Here is a 25,209-nt window from a genome sequence, read left to right as displayed (position 1 = left end):
GAAAGGAAACAGACAGGAAAAGGAAAAGACACTGAGTCCAGACACATGGGATGCCCAGACCACCCCTACAAGGCGGCAGCTTCAAGGAGTGCCGAGACACTGCCTCGCACTTGCCACCCAACAGGAAGGCATAGACATTGGGCTCGATGGCCCGAGCAGTGCAGTCATCCAGAGAAAGAATGGCCCCCAGGTAACAGACTAAGGGGCAGATCCTCCTCTGCACCACCTCCGCCCTGTCAAACAGGTTGGCAGGGCAGTAGCGGTAACCATGCACGGCCGAACCAACACGCTGAACTACCCCTTTCAAGGAACCCCAGGGCCCGTGAGAAAACTAACCCCAAACAAGGTGATCGGGAGGAGGTCCAATCCAGGCCAAACAGGGAGTCGGCAGACGAGGCCCATTTGCCAAAACTCCGCGCACGAGACATGGGGACATTCAGCTGGGCTGTGCTGGCCCAAAAGTAACGATGGACGATGGCCAGCGCTGAACCTAAGGATGTTAAGTTCTCAAGGAACAGGTTCACGTCTTCCACATGCGCGACATACGTCACGCTTGAACCCCCCGGCAACTGGAGACCACGCACCGAGACCGAGTGGTACAGATGAGAGAGCAGGTACTCAATAACTAACACGTAAAGTGTTGGAGACAACGGGTAGCCCTGATGAACCCCCTGCAAAATGAGAAAAGAGGATGTCAGGTACCCGTTAACCAAGAGCCTGCTCGAAGCGGTCACGAACAAGGCCTTCACATAGCGTACAAAAACTGGAGGGAAGCAACACCTCCCTAGAACGAACCACAGAAAGCCATGGTGAACTCGATCGAAAGCTTTGCTCTGATCGATGGACACAAAGACCGCAGGGATATCAAGATCCGTGATGTAATGGAACAGGTCCCTGAGAAGCACCAGATTTTGTTGGATACTTCTGCCCCACACGCCACATGTCTGAGTGCAACAGACCAAGGAATGAATGACCGCACCCAAACGGGCACACAGGACGTTAGAAATGATATTAACATCCACGTTCAGGAGAGAAATGGGGTGCAATGAGAAAAGATCTTCAGACTGGCTGGGATCCTTACAGATCAGCATTCCCGGTGGCAAAGACCTTTCAGCCAGACAGATGTTAAAAAGACGGATGAAGGAGGGTCAGACGACATGCCACACGTGGCTGTAAAATTCCACCGGCAGCCCATCTGGCCCAGGACACTTACCAAGTGGCAAAGACCACATGGCCGACCAACACTCACCTAAGGAGACAGGTGTCACCAGTTGATCATGAAAAGAAGGATCGAGGGAGGGCAAAAACTGTGTAATGTCATCCCACAACCCCTCATTCACGGGCAAGGCTGAAAACAAACGGCGATAATAGCCGAGGCACGCGAAAAGAATGTCAGAGATGTCAGATGACGAATGACCATTCTCCAACACCAGACTGGAGATGTGGGGGGTCTTAGCCTTCTCCCGTGCCTTGCACAGTGGAACTCTGGTGGCAGTACTGGAATCAAGCAACTCGATCTCACTAGAGACGCTTGCCGCTCGGAACAGCTTGGAATAATCCAAATCTATATCCTTACGTAGTTTCTCAATGTCCGAGAAGACCCAGCGATCCAACAGTCCACCACGAAGCAAAGCAGCTAAGATGTCCTGCTTGCCCCGCAAGACCAGGCGGCGGGCCCTCGAAAGCCGCATGCCAGCTTGCCTCAGCAAGGAGGCCCAGGCCTCCTTGAGACCTGCCCACCAAGACCCAGTGACAGACTCAATAGAACAGAGCCCCCCGAACAAGGACAAGCAAAGTGTCACCTACCCCATCCTCTTCAAGGAGGGAAATGTTTAGCCTCTACACACTGGGGCCCTTAAAAACGGGGATAAAATCCCGGAATGTAGCGAGAAACGCCCGATGGTCAAACACCGTAAACGAGACATCCCCAACCCGATGAACAAGCATCCCTGCTGAGGCTCTGCCGTAGGCCAGGTGTCACATAGAACTGGTCAAGGCGACAAGAAATGCCCTGACTGGACTAGGTATCCATAAAAGCAGACCCATGCAGTGCACGCCAGATATCGGAAAAGGCGAAATCTGACAGCACCGCACACAGAGACTACGTACACTAATCACCAGAAAGAGGATCACTCCCAATCTTGTCGAGGAGAGGATCCAAAACGCAGTTGACGTCGCGTCAAGGACGATATCAGCCTGTGTAACCATGAACCTGTCCAAGCCCGAGGAAAAAAAGGCATCCCGCTTCCCGCTCTGGACAGGCGCATAGACATTGAAAAGTCGAATTTTACGACCCCAGTGACAACGCCGTCAACGGCTCATATGACGTACGTGATTACATCATAGCCCCCAAACAAGGAGAAAGCACTCACATAATCAATGGACTTTAACACCGGAAATTCACACACTGATAATCAAACGCAGGCAATTAAGACGAACACACTATATTATACGTGATCCATCTATCAAAACACAGATCAACAGAACAAATGCAAAAATTAAACAGGAAATTAAAATAGCAAAAGAAACTAATTGGCAAAACTTTTGTAAAAACTTGGAAAAAGTCAAAAACAATCCAAAAGAATTTTGGAAAAAATTCAAGAGTATTTCTTCCGATAAAAAACACAAATCATATGCTACAACATATCACACACAACAATAGGATCGCAAGGACGGACGCAGAGAAAGCCGACCTATTAGCCGACTACTACGAATCCTCCTTCAGCAACCTAAACTCAGTCGACTTTGACACACAACATCAACATCATGTCAACAACTTCATAAATACAAACCAAGCTTCATTCTCACCACAATTCCCTGGCGAGACACTGGAAACATACGCTCAAGTTCGATCAACAGGAAAATTACCATCACTGAACTGAAAATTAACATTAAAAACTTGAAAAACTCTTCCTCTGGACATGACCAAATACCAAACATTATTCTGAAAAAAAGCTCTACTCTCCTATTACAACACTTCACAAACATCATGAACATTTCACTAACAACTGGATATTACCCCGGACACTTGGGAAAAAATCATCATAACCACGATTCCAAAGAAACAAACTAACAGGACCAATCCAGATAATTTCCGTCCCATCAGTCTGTTAAGCTGCCTTGGCAAACTGATGGAGAGGGTTATCTCCAACTGTCTTATTCACCTTTGTGAAATAAATAATATCCTTCCAGAATCCCAAAATGCCTCCAGAAAAAACAAGCAAACAACAGATCACCTCACACGACTCATCGAATCAGTCTACAAAGTTTTTAACAACAACCAAGTAACCATTGATGTATTCCTAGACGTTAAAAAAGCATTTGACAGCGTATGGCACAATGCCATCAAATACAAACTAACTCATCTAAAAATAAACCCTACTATAGTTAAATGGATATCAAACTTCTTGACAGATAGAACAGCACAAGTAAAAGTAAATAAAACTATATCTAAATCATTCAATATAACTGCAGGAGTGCCCCAAGGATCAGACCTTTCTCCACTACTATATATTATTTTCGTCAGCGACATACCTTTCCCCAATTTAACATACACGCATAATTCACAATACGCAGACGACATCGCTATCTGGAGCACCTCCAGAAACCCAGTAATGGCCATGTCTCGCGTGCAAGAATCACTTAACAACGTCTCGACCTGGAGTAACAAGTGGAGAGTAGTTTTAAATCCAACCAAAACACAAGCAATCACCTTCTACAGGAAACTAAAAAAAACAAAGAAAAAATCTAGAAAAAGCAAAATTATCACTCGGAAATACGCCCATTAAAATGAGCAAAAACATCACATTCCTTGGCATCACTTTCGACACAAAACTAACATGGAAAAAAACATGTTAACAACATGCACTCATCAATTAGAAAACGCATTTCACACTTAATGACTCTAACCAGCAAACACTGAAAATGCTCACCAAAAACCATTGTCCAAATATACAAGGCTTACATCCGTCTACTAATAGAGTATGGATGTCAAGTCACATATAATATGTCAAATAACACACTCCAGAAAATCCAAGTTCAACAACACAAAATGCTAAGAACTGCATTCAGTCTACCATCATCCACTCCAGTAAATTATATACATCAAATCAGCAACTTACCAACACTAAGAAACAGACTAACAGAAATATCACACAAATATTATTTAAAAGCAGAACACAGAAACAAACTAACGGCATCACTCTATAAATTAAATAGTGCACCAACAAAATTTATTTCACCATACAACATATTTCAGGAATCACAAATCACACAACAGGGTACTCAAAGGGAAAAACTCACGTAAATACTATGTATTTTCTTTTTCAGGGCTTTGGCACAGGACAGGTAAAACTTTCGGCGTCTGACCTGTGAAAGTGGGTTTTTCTCGGGGCGCTCCCGTTTCCACTTTAGGCAACTTTATTGCCATGCCCTGAATCGGGTCGTTTATGTTTATGTTCACATTTACTATGACATCTGCCTTTCGGGACGGAATCTGGCTGTTTTCTCCGGTGCTACCTTTGCCTCGTTCATAAATAATATTAATTATGACAAACTTCACTTCTTCACCCAAAAAAAGAGTTAAAAAAAAACAGCTAAATTCAATAACCTTCCACGAAAGGGGACGAAGAGAAACCACAACGTTCCTGAACACCCCAGTTGGAGAGAGAATTCTTCTTCTGACTTCTCTCTCTCTAAATTAAACTCCTGCCACGTTAGTTTGCGTTTGCGTTTGCCAGTGACAACATCAACGTACACCACCTGCCCCTCAGTATCGCAGGTGTAAAAGGATCCCCACCCCACACGAAAGAGTAATACCAAACGACCAGAAGGCACGGAGAGGGTAACGGGAAGTAAAAGAAAAATGGTACCTCCTCTGCAAGAAAATTGGGTCAACTGCAAAGCGGTTGAACAGGGAGAATGCTTAGCATTGCTTAGCAACGCTACGCATCCCCCGGATGTTAAGAGTAAGGCAAGAAAAACCCATCAACCAATCAGAGGGGATGACTCAGTGACGCTGCTTTTTCGACAAGGTCGATGGAGGCAGGTGAGCATGCGGCCTCTTGAGGCTACCCGACCCCACCCCCTCCTTGCAGCAGCGGCCGCCGACATTCGACCACTGCCGCTACACGCATGGGACATCCAGACCAAAGTCTGGCAACATAACGGGGCTGCAAAGCCCCCATACCTCCCCACTGTCCTAACTCAATCCAGAGAGACAGGGAAGACTGGGGAAGTCCAACAAACTCATGAATAAGTTTGGTGACAACAGCTCGTCCAACATCGGTGGAAAGGGCCGAAACAACCACCAACCCCAGAGTTAGTGCCGATGGTCCTTCAGAACCCTCAGCCTCAGCATCACCAGCAGTGAAAGCCAGGGGCTCCTTGGAGTCCCCGACAACCCCTACTGACCCATCCCAAACAGGGGGCAGGACCCTCTACAGAGGGACCCTTCCCAATACTTACAAGTTGGATCTTGGGTGCCCACACAGCCCTCAACCCCCACACCACCCGACAGTGAGGCCAGAGCCCCCACGGAGTCGGGAGACGCCTCGGGGCCACCTGAGCCGACCTGAACCCCCACAATGGCCCCTTCCAAACCCAGCCCCGCAGGATGGGCAAAAGCTCCCTCACAGTCCCCTCCATCCAATCAGCACCCAAAGCACCACCCTCCACCACAGAGGACACAGTCTTTCCCTCATAAGACCATGACACACCCTCCCTGGATGCTGCAGCCGTCGGGACAGGCGCACCCTTGGGGATCCCACCCACAACCGCCGCAGACGACACAGAAGGAAGAGCTGACGCCCCCGCCCGCTTCGCCCTTGCTTTCTTGGGCCGCACAACCATCAGCAGCCCAACAACCATTGAGGCATACATCGCCTTACGCCTTGAAAATTGCAAGGGCGTGTGGCCACAACTACAAATACTACACTTAATAGCACACACAGCATCCACGTGTCCATACGCCAGACATATCCTATACTGTGGGGTCTGGCATTCAGCCAACAGGTGGCCCTCTTGGCCACAACGGCGACAGAGTCGACGCATTCCCAGGTAATTGCACATGACCCGGAATCCGTTCACCACAATAAAGTTAGAGACTGGCCTCCGCATGTTCAAACACACACGCCAGTTCCCCGTGCAAACACTTGGGCTCGACTGCTGCACCTCATGTTCTATTTTCCTGATGGTCCCATACGCCGACAACTCATCCTTGACGACGTCATGGGACATTTCAAATGGAGCCAACCGGAGGGTGATCCACTTAATGTTCTGCCCGGCCAGCTCCACGGGCACACGCTGGTGCCCCAAGGGAAAGTCCCACTGGTCTAGTAGGCGATGGGCATGAGCGGCCGACGCCAGTGTCGCCACATAACGTCCACCCCTAATATGCTGAAGGCATTCAGTGTGACTACCCCCAACAGTGGCTTTCAAGGCATCTATAACCGCTAAGAGTAGCGAGGCCGCGGGCACCACGAAGCGGATAGACTGCAGCCAAACAGAGTATGGTCGAATGGTAATGGCCATACCGACCTACACTGCACAGTTCACTCACACACACACACCCGAAACGGTCGACAGTAAACACGATACAGCACCCGGTAACAAAACAACACATTACCCGTAACCGGTACGGCAAACGACGGCACGATAATAACTGAGCAAAAAGTGAAGAACCCACGCAGAATGCAACTCAAGATCAATAAGACGGTATCTGCAAGAGAAAGGCTTTCAAATTCGTAAACGTCTTCAAAGTCCACGCCTCCTTCCACACCACAAAACAGCTTGGTTAAACTTTGCTGAGAAGCACCAAACATGGGGCGTAGAAAGGTGGAAGAAGGTTTTGTTCTTTTATTAGAAAAAATTAAGCTGGATGGTCCAGATGACTTCCAACGGTACTAACATGAAAAGGATATCTCACTGAAGAAATTTTTTATACGACACAGTGGAGAAGGTTTCATCATGATATGGGGTGCTTTCTCCTTCCATGGAACAACGGAGCTTTATTAGATAATTGTGTAATTGGAGTGTAACGGGCTACTGTAAACATAAACCATTAATATATTTTAAAACAATTTATGAGAAAAAAAATTATTATGCTTTTTAGAAACAATGAATGTAGAGAAAATCAACATATCACCTTTCATTGTGAAAAAGAGCTTGATATTTTACCTTGTCTCCTACAAACATCAGTTGCACATAATCCTACCATTAATAAAATAAAATCTTAACATTTTATTCCTAATCTCCCGCATATTTCTATAATATATGAAGATTGGCATTAGTAGCGCAAACAAGGTACGGAATGAAAACATTATAAATAAAATACCAAAATAATAATGCAGATATTACAATACGTGAGGTATGCTGAATCCTTAAAAACTAGGTGAGGCCATAGGATGTTAACTTATGCATAGGGGGAGACAGTGAGGATAGTGGTGATATTGATACTAGTTTATATTTCTATTGAAAAGGCCCAGCTACACTTAGTGCAACTGTTTTAATGCATTATAAATTGGTAATTATAAAAGTTGTGCAATATTCACATCTGATAGATGTGTTAAGATGATTATAAATGTTAATAGTCCGTCTCCATAAAAATAGAATAAAAGAATGGAACGGAACAGACGTAGTAACGCTGCATCATGCAAGAATAATGTGTACCAACAGCATTACAATGTTATGTTAAATCATCCTTGAAACTTAATTGTTGGGTAAATGATATTAATATCACTCTTTATAAATTTGTATATATGACTGTTTGCGCGAAATTAACACTACCTACCAGCGCAACTGATCTTAACTGGTTAGATAAATGTATTGGGCTGTATGTCTTTTACTGGATAGATGAGATATTATGATGCAAGTGTCGGGGAATACCAGCTCGTGGCGACTGTTCTCAGGTCTATAGAGAAAATCGAAATGTCAAGTAAAAAGCAGCCACTGCGAATTCTTGGGATACTTTACCGAAGTATTGGAATTTGATTATTACTCATACAACATACTCGTGGAGTTAGATTTTTTTTAGAAACAAGACACAAACCATGCCACCTCAGAGTTGCAGTTCGAAGCGCTAACAATCAGCCCATGCCCGGTCCTTTTATATCACAATTTTAATTATTTTTTTGTATTTTGTAACATTTTTATTGAAGTAATTATGGATTAGAAGGCGCTGTTACTAGTGGTGGGCACGTGATAGACTTTCAAAATAAATGAATGGTATCGCGTGTAGTTGTGGTATTGATGTCATATTTATTTATGTGGTAAAGTTGGTTGTGTTATTAATTAAGGGGAAAAGGCGTTAAAATGTTATTTTGTGAGTGGTATGTTTACTTTTTGGTGTCTGTTATTATGGAATAATGGGTATTAAATCATATTTGTGCTGTTGCTTAATTGTAGTATTAATGATAGTGGAATTAATTGAAAGATAAAATAATTTATTACGGGTACTAATAAGCCGGAGTCTAACTTGTTTACGCCTTTGAATTGCATCTCGTTTCGCTTTTGTTTTAGTTATAAGTCTAAACTTCATTCTAATTTTTAGAATAAAGTTATTAATATTCTGGTATCGAAGCGTTTGAAAATTGAGGTCATGTGGTATTCTAAAGATTCTACCGACTCTCCTGTCGCTCAGGATATTTTAAGCGTCACTGCCAGTTTTAACCGAAGGGTAAGACTTCAGATTTAGCTTCACTATAAGCAAAACTGAATGCTGTTAAGTTGTTTTTTTTGTTTTGTTTTATTTGCACTTTATTACCCACTCTATTATATTCTAATAAGTACTAATTTAGTATTAGCACAGGGAATGGTTATCTTTCATAATGATAATGAAAATTGCTATATGTGGGATGTTGTATCTGTTTGAATTATCTCATGTCTTACACTTTCTCTTTTCCTACTCATTTTGAGTGTATAACATTTAATGTGCTATGCCACTATAAAGTCTTACTTTTTCAAATGACTAGTTTTAAAAAAAAATGTTGAAATGGAGATGGTACATCATGGTCTAATTTGGTGACTATATAAATGTTTTTAAATTAGACCTCGATAAATAAGTAAACTAACTATATTTTATTGTTGGTGATGCTTTGTTTTTTGGGTATATTAAGTTTTGATGAAGTTGTTGTTTTATATGTATGCATGGATATGTGTGTAACTTAAAGTAAGCATAATTTTCTTTTATGCAAGGAATAAGTTGCTTTCTGTGTATTCTTGATACTAGTATTTGTTTTTTTTCTATCAACTATGCAAGTTGAATAATTAATCAATTAATAGGTGCTTTGGATAGTTAAATAACAAATGCCACTAATATCTGATATTATTCGTATTATTATTATTATTATTATTATTAGTAGTAGTAGTAGTATTTGGTCAATAGTCAGTTGATAGGCCTATATATTAATTCCACCTGATTTAGTTGTATAGTGTAATGCTCCTGAAACTGACACTATGAGCAGCAACAATGACAACAACTACAAAGAGGGGAAGGGGGGAATTTCAAGATCTAACGATAGGTACTCGCAGACAGCTTTACTGTATCTTTACCACATTGCAAGTAAATATTTAACCTACTGCATATTGAATGTAAGACTCTTAAATCACAATGCACACCTATCCCCCTAGCTCTATTCCTGATGCACTAAACCAAAACACTTTCTAGCAAATTAAAGAACTTTTTTATAATTCTAAACTGACGCTTTAAGCACATAATGTAGCTTAATGCTTAAGAAGATGCATAATGGCAATATTTTGGATATTGAAAAGAGTAATAATAAAAATATTGATTCAGCTGATTACTCATTCTTCCTGACCAATAAGTTAAATGGCTTAATTATAAATGCAATTATTTGTCCAAATAATTAAATATTTGGAATTATTAACTTAGGTTAATAATTGTTGTGAAAATACTTGTTTATTTGTAATTTTGATTTAATCAGTTTCATGTGGCATTAACTGATGCAGTTGCAGCACAAAAGTAATCGATTATATCAATTACTCATAGCTACATTAATGTACACATCTTGCATAGTATTTATTTACAACAGACCATGAACCAGGCTCACTAGTGATTTATCTTTGGTACATCATGTTGAAGAAACTTTTCATTATAATAAAACTGAACTAGCATATGACTAATAAAATATGCTCAGTATAGTAATATGTAAATGCCTCTCTCTCTTTAGTTGAGTTGCATGCCAGTATAATAAGGCAATGAACAAGAATGAACACCCGACTTGTTTGTAATAAGAATGTGGGAGCGTGCACACACGCACGCACACTTGAATTATATATGAAGAAAATTTGTAATCAAAATGTAAAATACAAAACTGATAATTAGTTTTTGGTAATATTAACTAATTAGAATTAATTACATAAGCTACTTGTATCTTATCATTACTATTTAAACAAATTATCTTGTGGACAACTCGTGGTCTGTTTCATTTAGTAATCTAACTGTACCTCAGTAGCTCAACAAACTAATTCAAGAAATAAGCAAATGCCTATTTAAAAAAAAATACAAAAAAAACAAAATAACATAAATCAAAATTATTTTGTGATTGTAAACATTAATTATTCCATTTATTCAAATCTTCTGATTGCATTTTGACAAGTCCAAAAATTTTTGCTAATAATGACAACCAACTTCTGATAACTTCCTAGATCTTTTGAGTATCATTTTAGAAAAGATACTTTTGTGTGTGAAACTATAGTTACTTCAGAAATGTATTAACTTGGGTCAAGTCAGAATTTTAACTCAATATTACTATGAAAATTTTAATACTGGCTTTTTGTATTAGTGAAATCTCGCATTTGAAGATAAAAACTGCACCATTGATTCAATGAGTAACTTAATTTTTTTTATGTTTGGTTACATACGTGTTCTGTTCATGCTAGGACTTTTTTTTTTTTTATTTGTGTAGTTTTGTGATGTCCATGTGTTCTGCATTAAGTAGTAAATAATTTGTTTTTGTTTTTTTTGTTCTCGTATTACATAGTATTTCACTTTATTATAATGAAGAAAGTGAGCACTGTTTTGCAACTATTTCTTTTCTATTAGGCTTAACCTGCTGCAGTTATTGATTATATTCATTTGAAATTAAAGTTTTTTGTTTTTTTAAGTCTATCTTTGTAGAAAAGGTAATTTAATTTTTGTATTGCTTTTAAATAATTTGATTATTTTATTAGAACACAAGAAACAAATATGACAAGGAAGGGAGGAACATTCCACTTGGAGATCATCTTTCATCTACCAAAATGTCAAGACTAAATTGAATAGTCTTATTCAGTAATGAAAAATAGGTTGAACAATTCTTTAAAATTAGGGATGCTAGTCTTAGTCAATGAAATCCTTTCAGAACATAGCTGGAAAAATTAGTGGTTAAATAATGAATACATCAAGTATTTTGCTGCAAGTTGTATTTTCTGAAATGTGTGTGTGGTGATTTCATATTTCTAACTGTCAAATATGAAGAACGTTCTTTAATTATGCAGCTAAGTTACTGTTACATTAAAATGTAATACTTTTGTTAATTGTACAGGACTTGGTTTTCACTAATATTGTATATCTGAGCTACCATCCTGTGGTTACAACATGTACAAGTATAATTACATTCTTAATTTCAGTTTCATTGTTTTGGGCAATCCTGTTCTGAGTGGATTCTACTTGTTTCATCTTTGTTGAACATCTTTGCTGTAACTGTGAGCTCTACTAAAGAGCTATGCTTATTGGTATCTCGAGGTATTTCATATGATCCCTGCTTTACCTTCAGTGTAGCAATACTGTTTGCAGCAGGTGGGTGTACTTTATGCTAACATTTATGATCAAATATTAAGTTATTTGCAATACAGTGTACTTGTAATTTAATTTATTAAACACATTTTGTATTGCTCATTTGTGCAAGGCTAACTTTTCACTTGTTCATGTTGGTAATTTGGAAATTCTTTATGTAAGAATAACTATCTGATGTATCCTCATAAACAAATCTTGATCTTTTGTGCACTAGTCCATATATCCCCTGAAATTCATGCCCTTTCTGAACATGTACATGTCACTACTCGGTCCTCACTTTCTTGATTGGCATAACATTGTTTATATGCATGTTTTACTCTCATGTCACCTACCTTTCATGAATATGCATCTTTATCTTTTCAAATTTGTTTTCAAATTATAAGAAAAATTGACAAATTGTAATTTGGCCAGTAATTTCTTCTTAAACATGATTTCAATCAAGAATACTATCAATGGGAAGATTTTTTTTTTTCTGGCACCTAATTTTGGACCATCACACTGTATATTTCTAAGAACTTTTCACCTTCCACCAGTCGACATGCCACCACATCATTCTTTTCTTCCTATTGCTTCCAATTATCTCAAATCTATAAGCTTTTCAATGTGTACACTTCACCTGGTTGATATACCCATCATAGGTGTGGTTCAGATGCCCTTTTGTGGTTTGTTTTTTTTTACCTTTATTTACATGTGGAAGTATTTGACTTCAGTGCTCAGACTTTGGTAGGTTCAGTAATTGTCCTTTGTCATTTAAGTTCTTTAGGTGATTTGTAACTTGCATATTAATTACTTCTTAATTTAATTATATTTAACTTTTGTTAATATTAGACTTTGTAGGCTTGATAGATTTCTTGGATTTAAGTATTTTAACCAAGTATTCCTTGGATTATTTAAGTCTTGCATATCGTAACTACTACTAACATCTAATTCATTGTCGTACTTCGATAATTTTGTTTATTTTACATTATCCTGACTTTCATTGGTGTAAGACTACTTATTTATTGTCTAGGTTTATATAGATATTGACTATTTTGTTTTCTAGGTAACAAAATTTGTAAACCAACTAAAGTTATTCTACCATACTTTGTGGAATAGATGGTTTATCCATTTGATATTCAAAAGTACTTTAACAATGTATATTTCCAAATTCATAGGGTTGAATTTTTCTTCAGCTTCTTTTGTTTTGTTAAACCTCATTTACTCTTCACAAGCTATGCTTTGGATTTCTTGCCTACAGTGGTAAACTCGGCAGATAGCTTAGTGTTTCTTTTGTTGTAAGGATAGACAATCTCCTTGTCTCCACTTTGATAGTTGTTACTACAAGTTAAGTTTTTTACCATTTAAATTAATCTTGTTATATACCTTCCTGTACTCCTTGTTTTATAATCAAGAGATCTTACTTCACTGCTTCTATAGGAAGTAGCACATGTGGAATTCTTCATGACAGTGCAGAAGTCCAATCAATCTTTCTCTCAATACTCTATTTGTTTTTGTGGTCTTTTTAACTGAAGTAGAGCTCAGTCTCCTCCTTTTTGTTTTTTGGGGTTAAGAGCAGGTACATCATATTTCTGTTACCTCATTTCTTATAACTTGTTTGGGAATGTGAGCTTCATTGGATCATCTGATTTCTATGAGTTGGACTCGTATGCATTCCCTTTTGTGACACCCCTAGAGTAGAACTACTCTTCAGAGCTGTCTTCGTAATTATACAAAGATCATATCACAGCAGAAGTGCAGTTTAGTGCACCTTACTTGTATTTCTGTTCACTCATCTTTATATGGTTAGGAATTTTTACCTTGACGTGGAGGAAATTTATGATCTTTAGTCTTCTCTCCACATTGCCATTCTCAAGCCTTTAGCATTTCAAACTTTCTTCCTTTCCCTCCTCTGGATGGTAGTGGTTATGGTACATCTGGACATTTACACTTTATCACAATGCTAGGGGGCATCAGTTCCAGGTCTATTTTCAAATCCTGGTTCTCCTTTCTGAGTCCACATTCATAACATGTAGTTTTAGTTTGCCATTTTTCTGGCTTCTTAAACCTAGTAATTGATTAATCACCCTTAAAAAGATCTTTTCATAGTGATACCTTGATCCACAAGTTTTTAGGTCAGTGTTCTCAGTTGGGGACACCTCGTATGCCTTTTGCCACCCACTGAAACCCCTGAATTTTCTTCCCTTTTGATATCCCATTTCTCACCCACTAATTCTGGAAGTGGTTACATTTCTGTAAGTTTGGAGGGGCCTTCAAATCTATGCTTATTCTCCTACCTGACTTCTCTCAAGAGTTCTATCCTTATTCCACAACTGTTCCATCCTACTTAAGCCACCATCATGGCTGGCACAACCATTGTTTGTACTGCTCCAACCTTTAGGTATACAACTTCCTCTTCTGTGTTACTCCCTATTCTGTCTCTGTAGAATATTCTTCATACAGTTGTCACCACACTGATTTCATGCATAGATTTTTTTATAAAGTTTATCTCAGCCCAAAGACTGACTTCACGTGTTTACATCTTACTTTCTTGATCTAATTTTTTTTCACGTTATTTTACAATAGGTGATAATACACCATTTGCTTGCAGATGTTGTCCATCAGATATTTTTAATGTTGCCCCTCTACTACTGTTATGTAGAACTATATCTTGACTGGTCCTTCCTCCCTCAGATCTATGTTGCCTGTACCTGTTTAGCTTTCCCATTCTAATTTTAACCCTTTTGTGATGGGTCAAAGGCCATGTCATTGCATTTGTTGACTTTTATTCAAAATTTTATTGAACTATTTTATGAATTTGTCAAATTTGGAATACAACTATAGATAATTCAAATACAGTAGATCCTGGTATTTAAGACCACCCCTTCTGCAAAGCAATAGTGGTCTGTTATTGCAGGAGCCCATTTTTTGCATGTTTTTTATTTGTACATATTTTGAAGTTAACAAAGAAAGGCTTTTCATTTGTTTCTTATTTTTTTTTCTTAGCAACAAAACAAACTAACAGCAATATGTACAAAAACAATTTTACAATACATGTAGACTCTAACTTTATTTATAGTTTGAAAAAGTCCTGAATGCACAACTGTTGTTTTTCTGGTCTGCAGAGCCAACATGGTCACTGACTTCTGTCCACTCTGAACAATATTCAAAAGTTCTGCGTTGTTCTGGGCCACTGCACACTTTCGAAGATACTCCAGGCATCTAGCCATCTCCTTGTTGTCTGGAACAAAGTCGTCTCCAGTTCCCTGGTCTTGTTACTCCTGGTGCTCACCAGCAGCTGCTTTATCGAGCTCCTTCTGCCAGTTGTCTCCAAACTGGACGGTGCTGACTACGTCACTGTTGCAGTCGGTGAAATCCTCCCAGGTTGTACCACCCAGGACATGCTCAAAGTCTGGATCTGCTGTGGGTAGCTCCAGTTGTGGTGTCCTCTGTGGCCAGTGTTAGCACCATTTTGCCACAGTGACATTATTTTTTCTTTGTCAGTTACTATGCTCTGTATTTGTTTTTCCAACGTTCATGGATTCTGCAATTTTTCTGCAGCTTTTGCCACCTTCAAACAACTTTCACACGATCTTCTAGTGAAAGCACTTTGCGTTTTTGACAATCAGCCATGACTTCAGAATGAAGAGAGACGTTTTGAATATGTGTAGAGCAAAAGAATCAAATTGAAACTGATTTTTAATAAATATATGCCTCCTATTTATACTTTAACCAAACTGATCATTTTTGGTATGATTTGGTCTACTAATCTACTAATTGGATGCAACATGTTTGTTCAGCAATTATCAATGAAAAGCTGGCGTGTGGTGTGGTTTTGTTTGTTTAGCAATATTTTACATCAGTACATTGGACAAAACTGTCAATTATCAGACGCGAGGTATTATGAAATGACCATTAAGACCAGCATTTAAGCGACCAAACGACCGGTTTTTGATCACACGGGTGGTCGGTCACTACGGGGAAAATAACATTGAAAGCCGTCCGTTGGCAGAAATATGGTCGGCGACAGCGGGGGTCGTCCAAACCAGGATCTACTGTATTAATATTGTACAAGTTAATTTCTTAATTTAAAAATAAATATTAAGAGAATGCATCCAAATAGATTTTAATGCTACTGTCTAAAATTAGATGTTTGTAATGCCAAATTACTACATTCCTAGTTTTGTACAAATTAAGACCTCAAATTACTAATCACCAAGCTAGAATATAAAAGAACATCTTTTCATTTTGCTGAGATATGGCTTATGTACTGAATTAAACAATAGTTTCATTCACCTTTCAGTTTTTTGAAGTGGTTCCTTATATACACTTGCTGCAATTTATGATGTAAAAAAACAATCAAAAATTTGGAATGGCCCCAGGGTGATCTTTCTCACCCACTTTAACTTTTCAATAAGCTACCACATTCCTTGGATTTAAGGTTTCAATGAGTTAGGTTGTCTTTAGCCTGCTTGAAGTTTCATCTTTTTAATTTCAATACACCTTGTGTGAAACTTTGTTTTGATATCATTTATGTACAAAATGTTAGGTTCAGCAACCTGTCCAGTAACAACCAAGTAAACTCTTGCAAGAAAAGAATTGTTTGCTTTATTGTATGTGTGACAAATAACATGTGACTGTATATTGTAAAATATTGGCCCATTAACATGTAGCCAAAACAGGGAAGACTAAAAATCAATTTTTATATTGGTGGATGCATAACCTAAGTGCACTTGCATTGATGCAATGCAAGTTAACTAATGTTTACTAAACATGAGTGGAAGGTCAATATAATATTAGTGTGATATGTATATAGCATTATGAAACTTAAACTACTTCTGCATCTTTGTTATATGTAGTCATTGTAGCATGAGAAAAGCATAATTTATATTTCCTTATGTTTACAAGGTTGGTCTAGTGACACCTCCACATAGTATATAGAATAAGTTTTACTGAAAACAAATGTTTGAAACATATTTAGAAAGTTTTTTTTTTTTTTAAATTGTGCAGATATTTGAAATTTTTGGAACAAAGTTTTTAATTTTTTAAACATGAAATCACTTGCACTACTAACGAGACTATTTTCACAATATATTTGAGAAATATTTTTACTAATCTTTTTTCTTTGTGTGTGTGTGTGTGTATATATATATATATATATACAAGATGCTGTTAATCTACACTTAAACTACAAAATTCTCTAAAGTACATGCTGTATCAAGTTAGTGCAAATACTTAACATCTGGAAATGTTTAGACAAACTCGTGTATATTATACTAAGCCTTAGTGAAAGGGTTAATGCCTTTTTATTTGTCTAATTCTTTCCTTGCCTTCTTTCAGGATTTACTCTCCCAACATTTATTCTCTGGAACCCTAATTTATTGTATCCTGTCCCTTTTGTTGTGTTAACTGGTTGGGTATTAAACAGGTCTAACCTGTACAAAATCTTTTCATAATGTTTATAAGTAAGGCACTTTAAATATTTGAAAATTCTTTATTTTCATTCAGTAGCCCCAAAAAATTTTGTAATCAGATTTTTTTTCATACAATTTCATTGTTTTGCCTATCACAACTCTTGAAGTAAACATAAAATAAGTTTGAAATTGCTTATTTTCTTGTTTTATTGAATATATTTACAAATCATGACATTAACAAGGTCATGCCCACTTCCATTAATTTCATGAATAAATAATTTGGAAAACAAACTTTTTAAAATACTTAGTTCATATAATATTTGTAACATTGTGTCTAAAGGTCACCTTAAAAGTGACAGAATGTTACATTATACAGTTTTGCATTTTCTTTTTCAGAATTTTATACATCATTAGTTGTACTCTTCTATAGTAAGTTTTTCCAAACTCATAATGAAGTTATTTTGTGCTTTATTCTATTAAAGCATATGGGACTCCCTTCGTTATTCAAGGAGTGCTATACCAGCAGTCTCACAGTTTGTATCTTCATCTGGCTTCTCTTGTTCTAGCTGTTTTTTATAGTGTTGCTGATTATTCCTTTAATAAGGAACACAGAGATGACTTTAAGATGGTAAGTATAGCATACAGGTTTTAATTTTCAGATTTATTTAGAGACTTAGACCTAAGAGATAGTTGTTTTTAACTAAAACACTTTTGATCTCTGTAATGTAATGTTTACATGCTCTCCAGTAATTTCTATGCTGAATCTAAAACTTCAACCATTTTACTCTGTCGGGTACAAAATTTCAGACGTGTATTTTTACATAAGTGAATTGGTTTCATTGAAATTGGGTCACAAATTTGTTATGCTTAAAATGTTGACTGTAGACCAGTCATTGTTAATCTTATCAATCACTTTTAAACTTTAGTATTGTATTAAACATGTTTCTTGTAGTAAGCGAAATAATTACTTGATCAAAATTTTTTGTATTTTGTTTAAATTTGCAGGCCTGTGTAATAAAAGAAATTTTCAAGTTTTATATTTGACTAGGAAAATAACTGATCATCAGTATATAAAACTGATTTTTATTTAAATGCTTTGATCAGTTTCCTTGGTCATGTTACAACCATCCAGAAAAAAAATAGCTGAATAATACCTTATCCAAGAGTTTTTTTAGGTATGATATGGAGATTGTTTTGCTTTGTTCAGTAATTAAAGGGCATCTTGAGTAGCTCTGATTTTTAGATGTTTGAAGTTGCAAGTAATCATTTGAGTGTTTTAAAAAGAAAACGTAGATGGGTTATTCTGAAACAATTGCTATTATTTTAGAAATATCATTCACTAAAAATTATTCATTTTGTCCTATTGTTCAAAGTGTTTATATATACAAATAGTCAATGTGAACTTCTAAATGAATTGTAACTACATCTTGACATTACACATTTTTGTAAGGAGTGTGATATCGTTGAAAGTTGATTTGCTTTTTGAAAAGAGTATGTATGTAACAGACCTTAACACAATTTGTTCACTGAGTGTTATTGGACTGAATATTTAAAATTCCAATATGGCGATATTCTTTGTAATTTAACCTTAGAAACAAATCCACAAAAACATTAATGGACTTTGTACACAAACCATCCAGCAGGATAGTTCCAACATTTTATTCCAGCTGTGGTTAGCAAAGGATGAGAATTCATCAACATGCAAATTGGTTGCAAAAGATGTCCACATAACACAATTGATAGTACCTAATAGGATCATGAAAACTCTTCATCGGGAAAACAAGCCTAAGAGTAGTCTTACAAACTTTCAATCATGCCTCTTGTTCAACTACCACATACATTTGGCAGTTGGAGAATGACAACGTATCTACAATCTTCCCTATGAAGACATGCTGGTTTAGATTGATGGATGCAGCAGCTTTTGATTTTTTTTGGGCAATCAAACTATTAAAATAGCTGTTAGAAACCCACTGTTCTTGTATAATTTACATATGTAAAGTATCCAAAAAGGAGTGGAGTATTTGAGGTATGATAGCTCTACACCAAAACCATATGTAGTGGAACTACACTACAAGGTAATTATTTTAATGAAAAAGTGGGCTCATTTTAAAATTATAAGTAGCTTTTGAATAAAAGTTACTTAGTATCAAACTCCATTATTTTCTCATAAAAAAAGTATATGAAATGCCCATTGACAGCTGTGGCTAGAAACTAGAACAGTTAGGGTAACATTCATAAAACCTTATTAATGATCTTTGTGCAATACCAGTGCTGGAAGTGAAATGTTGAACATTTATAATACAACATGAATTTTCACTGTAGTACTTATGTTGAATGTGAAAGTGTATTTGAAAGGACTTGTGTAAACTTGCTACATATTTTTCTTAAATTAAGACTATGCAACACTTTAAATAAAAGTATACAGTATATTTGGAGTATAGATTTTGAGATGGAGTGTTCCTTTATTTTGCTCCAGGACAAATAACAATGCATAACTTTTTCTATGTGAGTAGGCTATCAATTTAACTTGCTCATTTATACCTTTTTATGCAACCATAAGGTATTCATAATTTCTATTTTAAATAGAACAAACAAGCATGGTTTGACCTTAATATGAAAATGCAGCACTTTCATAACTGGTTAAACTTGATTTATAATGATTAGAGAAAACAAACTAATTTGTATGAATAAATGGAGTACATTATAACCATTAGTAATCTTAATTATTCTATTACAGGCCAGAATGGTCATTGGCCTGGTTTTTGTGATCATTAATATATATCTAACTGTGAAGGTCACTACAAAGATCACATGGACAGAGTTTTTAATAATAGGAGCTTCGGATGGAATGTTATGTAAGTTTATTTTTATTTTTTTTTTAGTGTAAAGATGAAACAATATTTGATTGTTAACATTTTATTTGTGGCTGGTCCATATTCAACATAGTCCACTCATCTTTTTTTAAGATGGCTAATTCTTGATCAGATTTTGTTTTTCTATGGACTACTCTCCTTTTTTAAACCATTGTAGGACAAGTGATAGTCTATTCTAAAACTGTGGTATGTGGAGCTAATGTTTACGGTACACATTTTAAGATGTAAAAATTGTAAAGTCCTATCTGAACAAATTGTAAAGTGCTATCTGAACTTTTCACCTGTGTATGCATAATGCAAGTTTACTCTTCCCATTTTCAATTCTCCCTCTACTTGCTGTCACTTTAGTCTCTTTAAAATTGACAAAAAATGGTAGTGCATTTTTCTATTGTATTGGAAAAAAATAATTGCATTGTTTGAATTAATAGGTAATTGCTATATTTAAAAATTGTTACTAGGTTTTGTTTTGTAAATTAGGCTTGGATTTGTAACAGTAATAAAATAATATAAAAGCTTAATGGTTCAGAACAACTAATCCTTTTAATTTTTTATAAAGGCATGTATAAGAAACTGTGTTATTTCCTGATGTTGTTGAAGCTGGATCTAGAAGCAGGAGTAAGTTATTCTTTTATCACTGTTAATAGTGAAAAAGTAGAAGAAACTAATACTCATAAGTCTTGGATTATGAAGTTGTAAGTGGACTAAAATGTTGTGCACTGTACTTTGAACATATGTTCTTACTTTGTACAAGATAAACCAATGTGTATAAGCCAGTCCTCAACATATACTGGGTGCTAGGTTACCCTAGGGACAAAATATTTCATTGTGGTACCTAGTATTTTCTTCCACTTTATTTATGCATAAAAACGTTAATCTCTCTCTCTCTCTCTCTCTCTCTCTCTCTCTCTCATGTTAATGGAAATTAATCATCTTTTATTTAAAAAAAGACCTTTTGTATTAAACAATCTCTGAACCTAAGAGGCATGTTCAAGAAATTAAAATATATATGTAAAAACGGCTCCTTTGGGCTGAAAATATTTTACTTAGAGGAGAGAAGGTTGAAACAACATTGTTCGCTCCTCTACGTAAAATATTTTCTCAACCCAAATGCTCAGTTTTTACATATATATTTCTCTACAAGTCTTGACATCACTTATTAAATCAAAATATTGTGGTTACACTCAACTTTCCTTTTTCTTTCTTTTAAAGTAAAATAAATTGCTGTGTGTGTGATGGTATTAAACTCTACATAATTCTGAACATTGTTATACAAATTTGTATAATTCTTTGTTTCCTTACAAGCTACAAAAATGTGACTTGCATAACCGATTAAGAAGAAAGAGGGGGATGAAATAACTTTTTCTTTAACCGTAAATAAATTGGTTACAATGAGTTAAGTGGAATTTTCATGCTTAATCATTGATCTTGTCATATTTAACCATTTCAAATAATTTCTATACAATAATAAAATGCTTTGAAAATGACTAAAAGATGCAAGGTTGCTGTTATTTTAAATACATTCCAAAACTGGATTTATTTATCAGTAAATTGTTTGTTTTTAAGCTATATTCTATTCTCTTTTAATGTTAGTTCACCTATGGTATTGGATAACATAAGTAAGAATGCATGTAAATCAGTGTAAACAAGCTAGCATGCATGGAAACCTAGTATTCTTATTGATTAATTAATACTTATGCTGTTAATTTAAAAACATTACTTGTTAAAAAACCATATATATATATATATATATATATAAAAAATATAAATTAAACTAAATTAGTATTCATATCTATTGGCTTTCTTTTAAACTAACTCAATCTTACTGTCTCTCCAACATCTGGGAGCAACCCATTCCATAGGCCACCCACACTATTTGAAATAATGTCTTAGCTGAAGAAAGCTTTTACCTTTTTGACAGATTGTTTAGGGAGAGTATTCATGATGAAAATTTGTAGAATAGACAGTAACTGCCTGTTGCAAAAACACAAGCATAGAGGATGATGTTTCGAGCGTCTTCAGGTCATTTTCAAATTAGTGTGGGTGTTGGCTTTTAAGTGTCCTGGTGAATTATGGAAAGCATGTTATGATTGGTTGGATTATCACTGTTTCTGATTGGAGGAGAGACTTTCTGTAGATTCGACCAATGGCAGCCACAGGTTACTCTCCTCCAATCTGCAATATGTTTAGTGAATGTTTAGTAGTGTTAATATAAAATGATTCTTTTTTTTTTTTTTCTTGTCTTCCAGAATTTGTCTGTGTTGATGATTTTAGTTTTTCCCAGTTTGTTTTGTGTCCAGTTGACGTGGCATACTCTGCAATGGCTGAATTTTGTGTTTCCATGAGTCTTGTACTATCTTTATGTTCTTTTATTCTTGTCGCAAGTTTACCCATTTCTCCAATTATATATCGTTGCAGGGACACTGAAATTCATAAAGGACGTTTTTGAGATTCTCTTTGGTAGGTTGATTTGTTTTTTACCAGAATGGACCTTGAGGTATTGTAGGATTTTCACCGGACTTTTATGTTGACTGTTTTGGCTATACATCTGAGTTTTTCACTCAAATGTTGTAAGTAAATGGTGGTAGTGATGGTAACTTTCTGATCTTTTTCTGTCATTGTCTTCTTCAAGGAGTTTTTGATGAAGGAAGTGTAACCATTTTGTTTAAAACTTTCTATGATCTGCTTGCTTCGATGGATGTCTTATGGCAAATGTTTTGTGCTCTCTTGTTTAGGCATTGGATTATACTAAATTTTATTGAGGTTGGATGATAAGGCTGGAAGTCTGCATGGGTGGGTTTTCTGTATACAGTTGTGGTATTTTGTCTTGCTTGTTTGCTGGTGAGTATGTCAAACAATACTGTTTTATTTCTTTATTTCCATAGTGAAGTGGATTCTTTTGTCAGTGGAATTGAGATCTTCTTAGAAGGCTGGTAAGTCTTCATGACTGTGGAGCCAAATAAGTGTTATCAACACCAAGTCTGTAGAAACATGGTTTTTATAGATTTGGATGAAAGGGCTCTTCAAAGTCTTCCATGAAAGTGTCTGCTAGGATTGGAGAGAGTGGTGATCCCATGGCTAGAGCATCTATTTGTTTATAGGATTCCTCATTGTATTGGAAATACATTAACTGTAGACAAATGGTTGTTAGTTTCATTGTCTATTTACATATCAGTTCTGTGTGGTAGTTTCATTCAGCAATTGTTGTTTGATAATGTGAAGGTTTTCTGAAATTGGAATGCATTGGTAAATAAATCTGATGTCAAAACTTGCCATAATATCCTAGAATTTTGTGTAACTTTCTAAGTTGTCCTATAAAACTTGTCAAGTTTTCTTCTTGGTGGAGACAAGATGGGTACTAGAAAAGTAGCCAGTTCATGGCACTGATGATAGGCCTTAAAGGTATATTAAGTTTTTGTATATCTTAGTCCTAGTTTAAAACTTCCCTTTATAGTTGTTAATAGCTCTTATAAATGTCAGACCCTTTCCTGAGCTATCCATTCCAAAACGTTCTCTTCCCACTGAACTTATCCCACACGTCCAACCAGTTAACTTTCTCATCCATGCATTAATTTCAGGCTAGCATTTAGACTTAGTGACCTACATAAAATTTCATCTCTACAGTTAATTCTTGGAAGTATCCCTGGTGCAACTAATTTAGTCTGTCTTTTTAAATGCTTTTATCAACCTCTTATACTTTAATTAGCTCCTTTGACTTGCTCTTCATGTTGTTAACCCATATGTGCAAAAGACTGCATTGTTGCTAGCTCCTTTCATTAAATCTCTTACTCTGTCAGTTGTCTTTCTCTGCCCCAGGGTAGCACAATTTTTTTTTCCTATTTACCCCAGACTATTATGTCCCCATGCTGTGTGAAGGAATTGCCTATAACTAACCTGCAAGTTCATATCCTTGTTCTTTGATTTCCCTCCCTTCAATAATTCTTTGCCACTGTTGCTTAATAGAATAGGGTCTTTACAATTTTTTTTTTAACCCTAATACTAACCTTTCTAACTTCCTGAATTTTGCTTAGTCTTAGCAAATGCCTCCCTTTATATGTAAAAGTCTAGGCTCCTCTTGGAGCCCTGCTATCATTTCTCAGTTTACTTCTCGTTATTTCTTCAACTTTAATTATGATAGCCTCCAACTTTTACTACATATAAATTGAATATCTTCACTTCTAGCTTACTTAAGTGTATAGTTCTAAAATAAAAACTCATTTGTTGCACCTGCCACCTCTAACAAACTAGGAACTTGAACTCCCAAACTAGTCTTAACCATCTTATTTTAGTATTAAAGATGCTCAATACTACAATTAAATCTTGGTAGCCTGTTGTTTAACACTACTAGGTCTAAGTTTGTGAAATAGTTTTCAAACTGTTAGTTAAATAAAATAATGTATTTAATGTCTTTCAATCTCACTGCAAATTGAATTTTAATTAAGCTTAAATCATTATGCACATCATGCTAAGTCTAATGCTATACTTTACACTACTAAAACCTAAATTAAAAGCTATTTGTCTTCAATTTTGCTAAATCTAGTTGTTTTTGTTATTCAACTCTATTTTTATCATTAGAATTAATGAAACCAAAGCATTCAATAATCCACAATATTATCAGAACTAGGTATTCTAAAAGTCTTTTTTCAGATAGTGCCTTCTATCATGTACCCTAGGTTTTGAAGGTGACTGAAGAGGTAAGACCCACATTGAAGTTAGAATATGGTGTCTATTAGTTTTAACCTTTGTTCTAGTCTTGAAGTTCACAATTTTGCAGTATGAAAATGATTTTTTTTATAATATTGATGTTACTTACATTGCACAAAAGCAGTTATATTTAGAACTTCTGCTTTTTGTTTATTAAATTCAGTTTTAGAGTTTTAGTTATCAGTATGAGATTTCACTACTTCCTATCAAGCCCCCTTAATTTATTAAAGGATATTAACTCATTGGATAACCTAACATTAACAAATTGTCTTCATGGGTAATTGTTCGTATTTGAATGAATTAGTGTTTACACATTACTAAATATTAGTGCTAAGTACTAACTTGTGTATACAGTGTGAATGGAATATTTTTCTAACACACAAGAACATTTATTGCAACATCTATTTGGTGTAATGTATAATCATTGATGCAAGTTATGAAAAATAACAAA

The 25,209-nt window shown here is 36.2% G+C and overlaps 1 protein-coding gene across 7 annotated transcripts in view; it reads left to right on the top strand.

The window, feature by feature from the left end:
• Nucleotides 1-8,199: 8,199 nt before the first annotated feature.
• Nucleotides 8,200-25,209, top strand: part of LOC143222162 (uncharacterized) — a 38,641-nt gene continuing 21,631 nt past the window's right edge. For 3 of the 7 annotated variants that reach the window (XM_076448231.1, XM_076448230.1, XM_076448229.1), the window contains exons 1-5: nt 8,274-8,674; nt 11,629-11,797; nt 17,667-17,812; nt 19,922-20,039; nt 20,614-20,672. In XM_076448231.1, coding sequence (XP_076304346.1) covers nt 8,597-8,674; nt 11,629-11,797; nt 17,667-17,812; nt 19,922-20,039; nt 20,614-20,672 — 570 coding nt within the window. In that variant the 5' untranslated portion in view covers nt 8,274-8,596. Of the gene's footprint in view, nt 8,675-11,628; nt 11,798-17,666; nt 17,813-19,921; nt 20,040-20,613; nt 20,673-25,209 lie in introns of all 7 variants that reach the window. The other 4 variants (XM_076448227.1, XM_076448226.1, XM_076448228.1 and 1 more) reach the window with 4 other exon arrangements.

Source organism: Tachypleus tridentatus, chromosome 8 (genome assembly GCF_004210375.1).
Source record: "Tachypleus tridentatus isolate NWPU-2018 chromosome 8, ASM421037v1, whole genome shotgun sequence".
Lineage (NCBI taxonomy): Eukaryota > Metazoa > Arthropoda > Merostomata > Xiphosura > Limulidae > Tachypleus > Tachypleus tridentatus.
The sequence above is the reverse complement of the archived record's forward strand: the minus strand, read 5'-3'. Positions and strand labels throughout refer to the sequence as shown.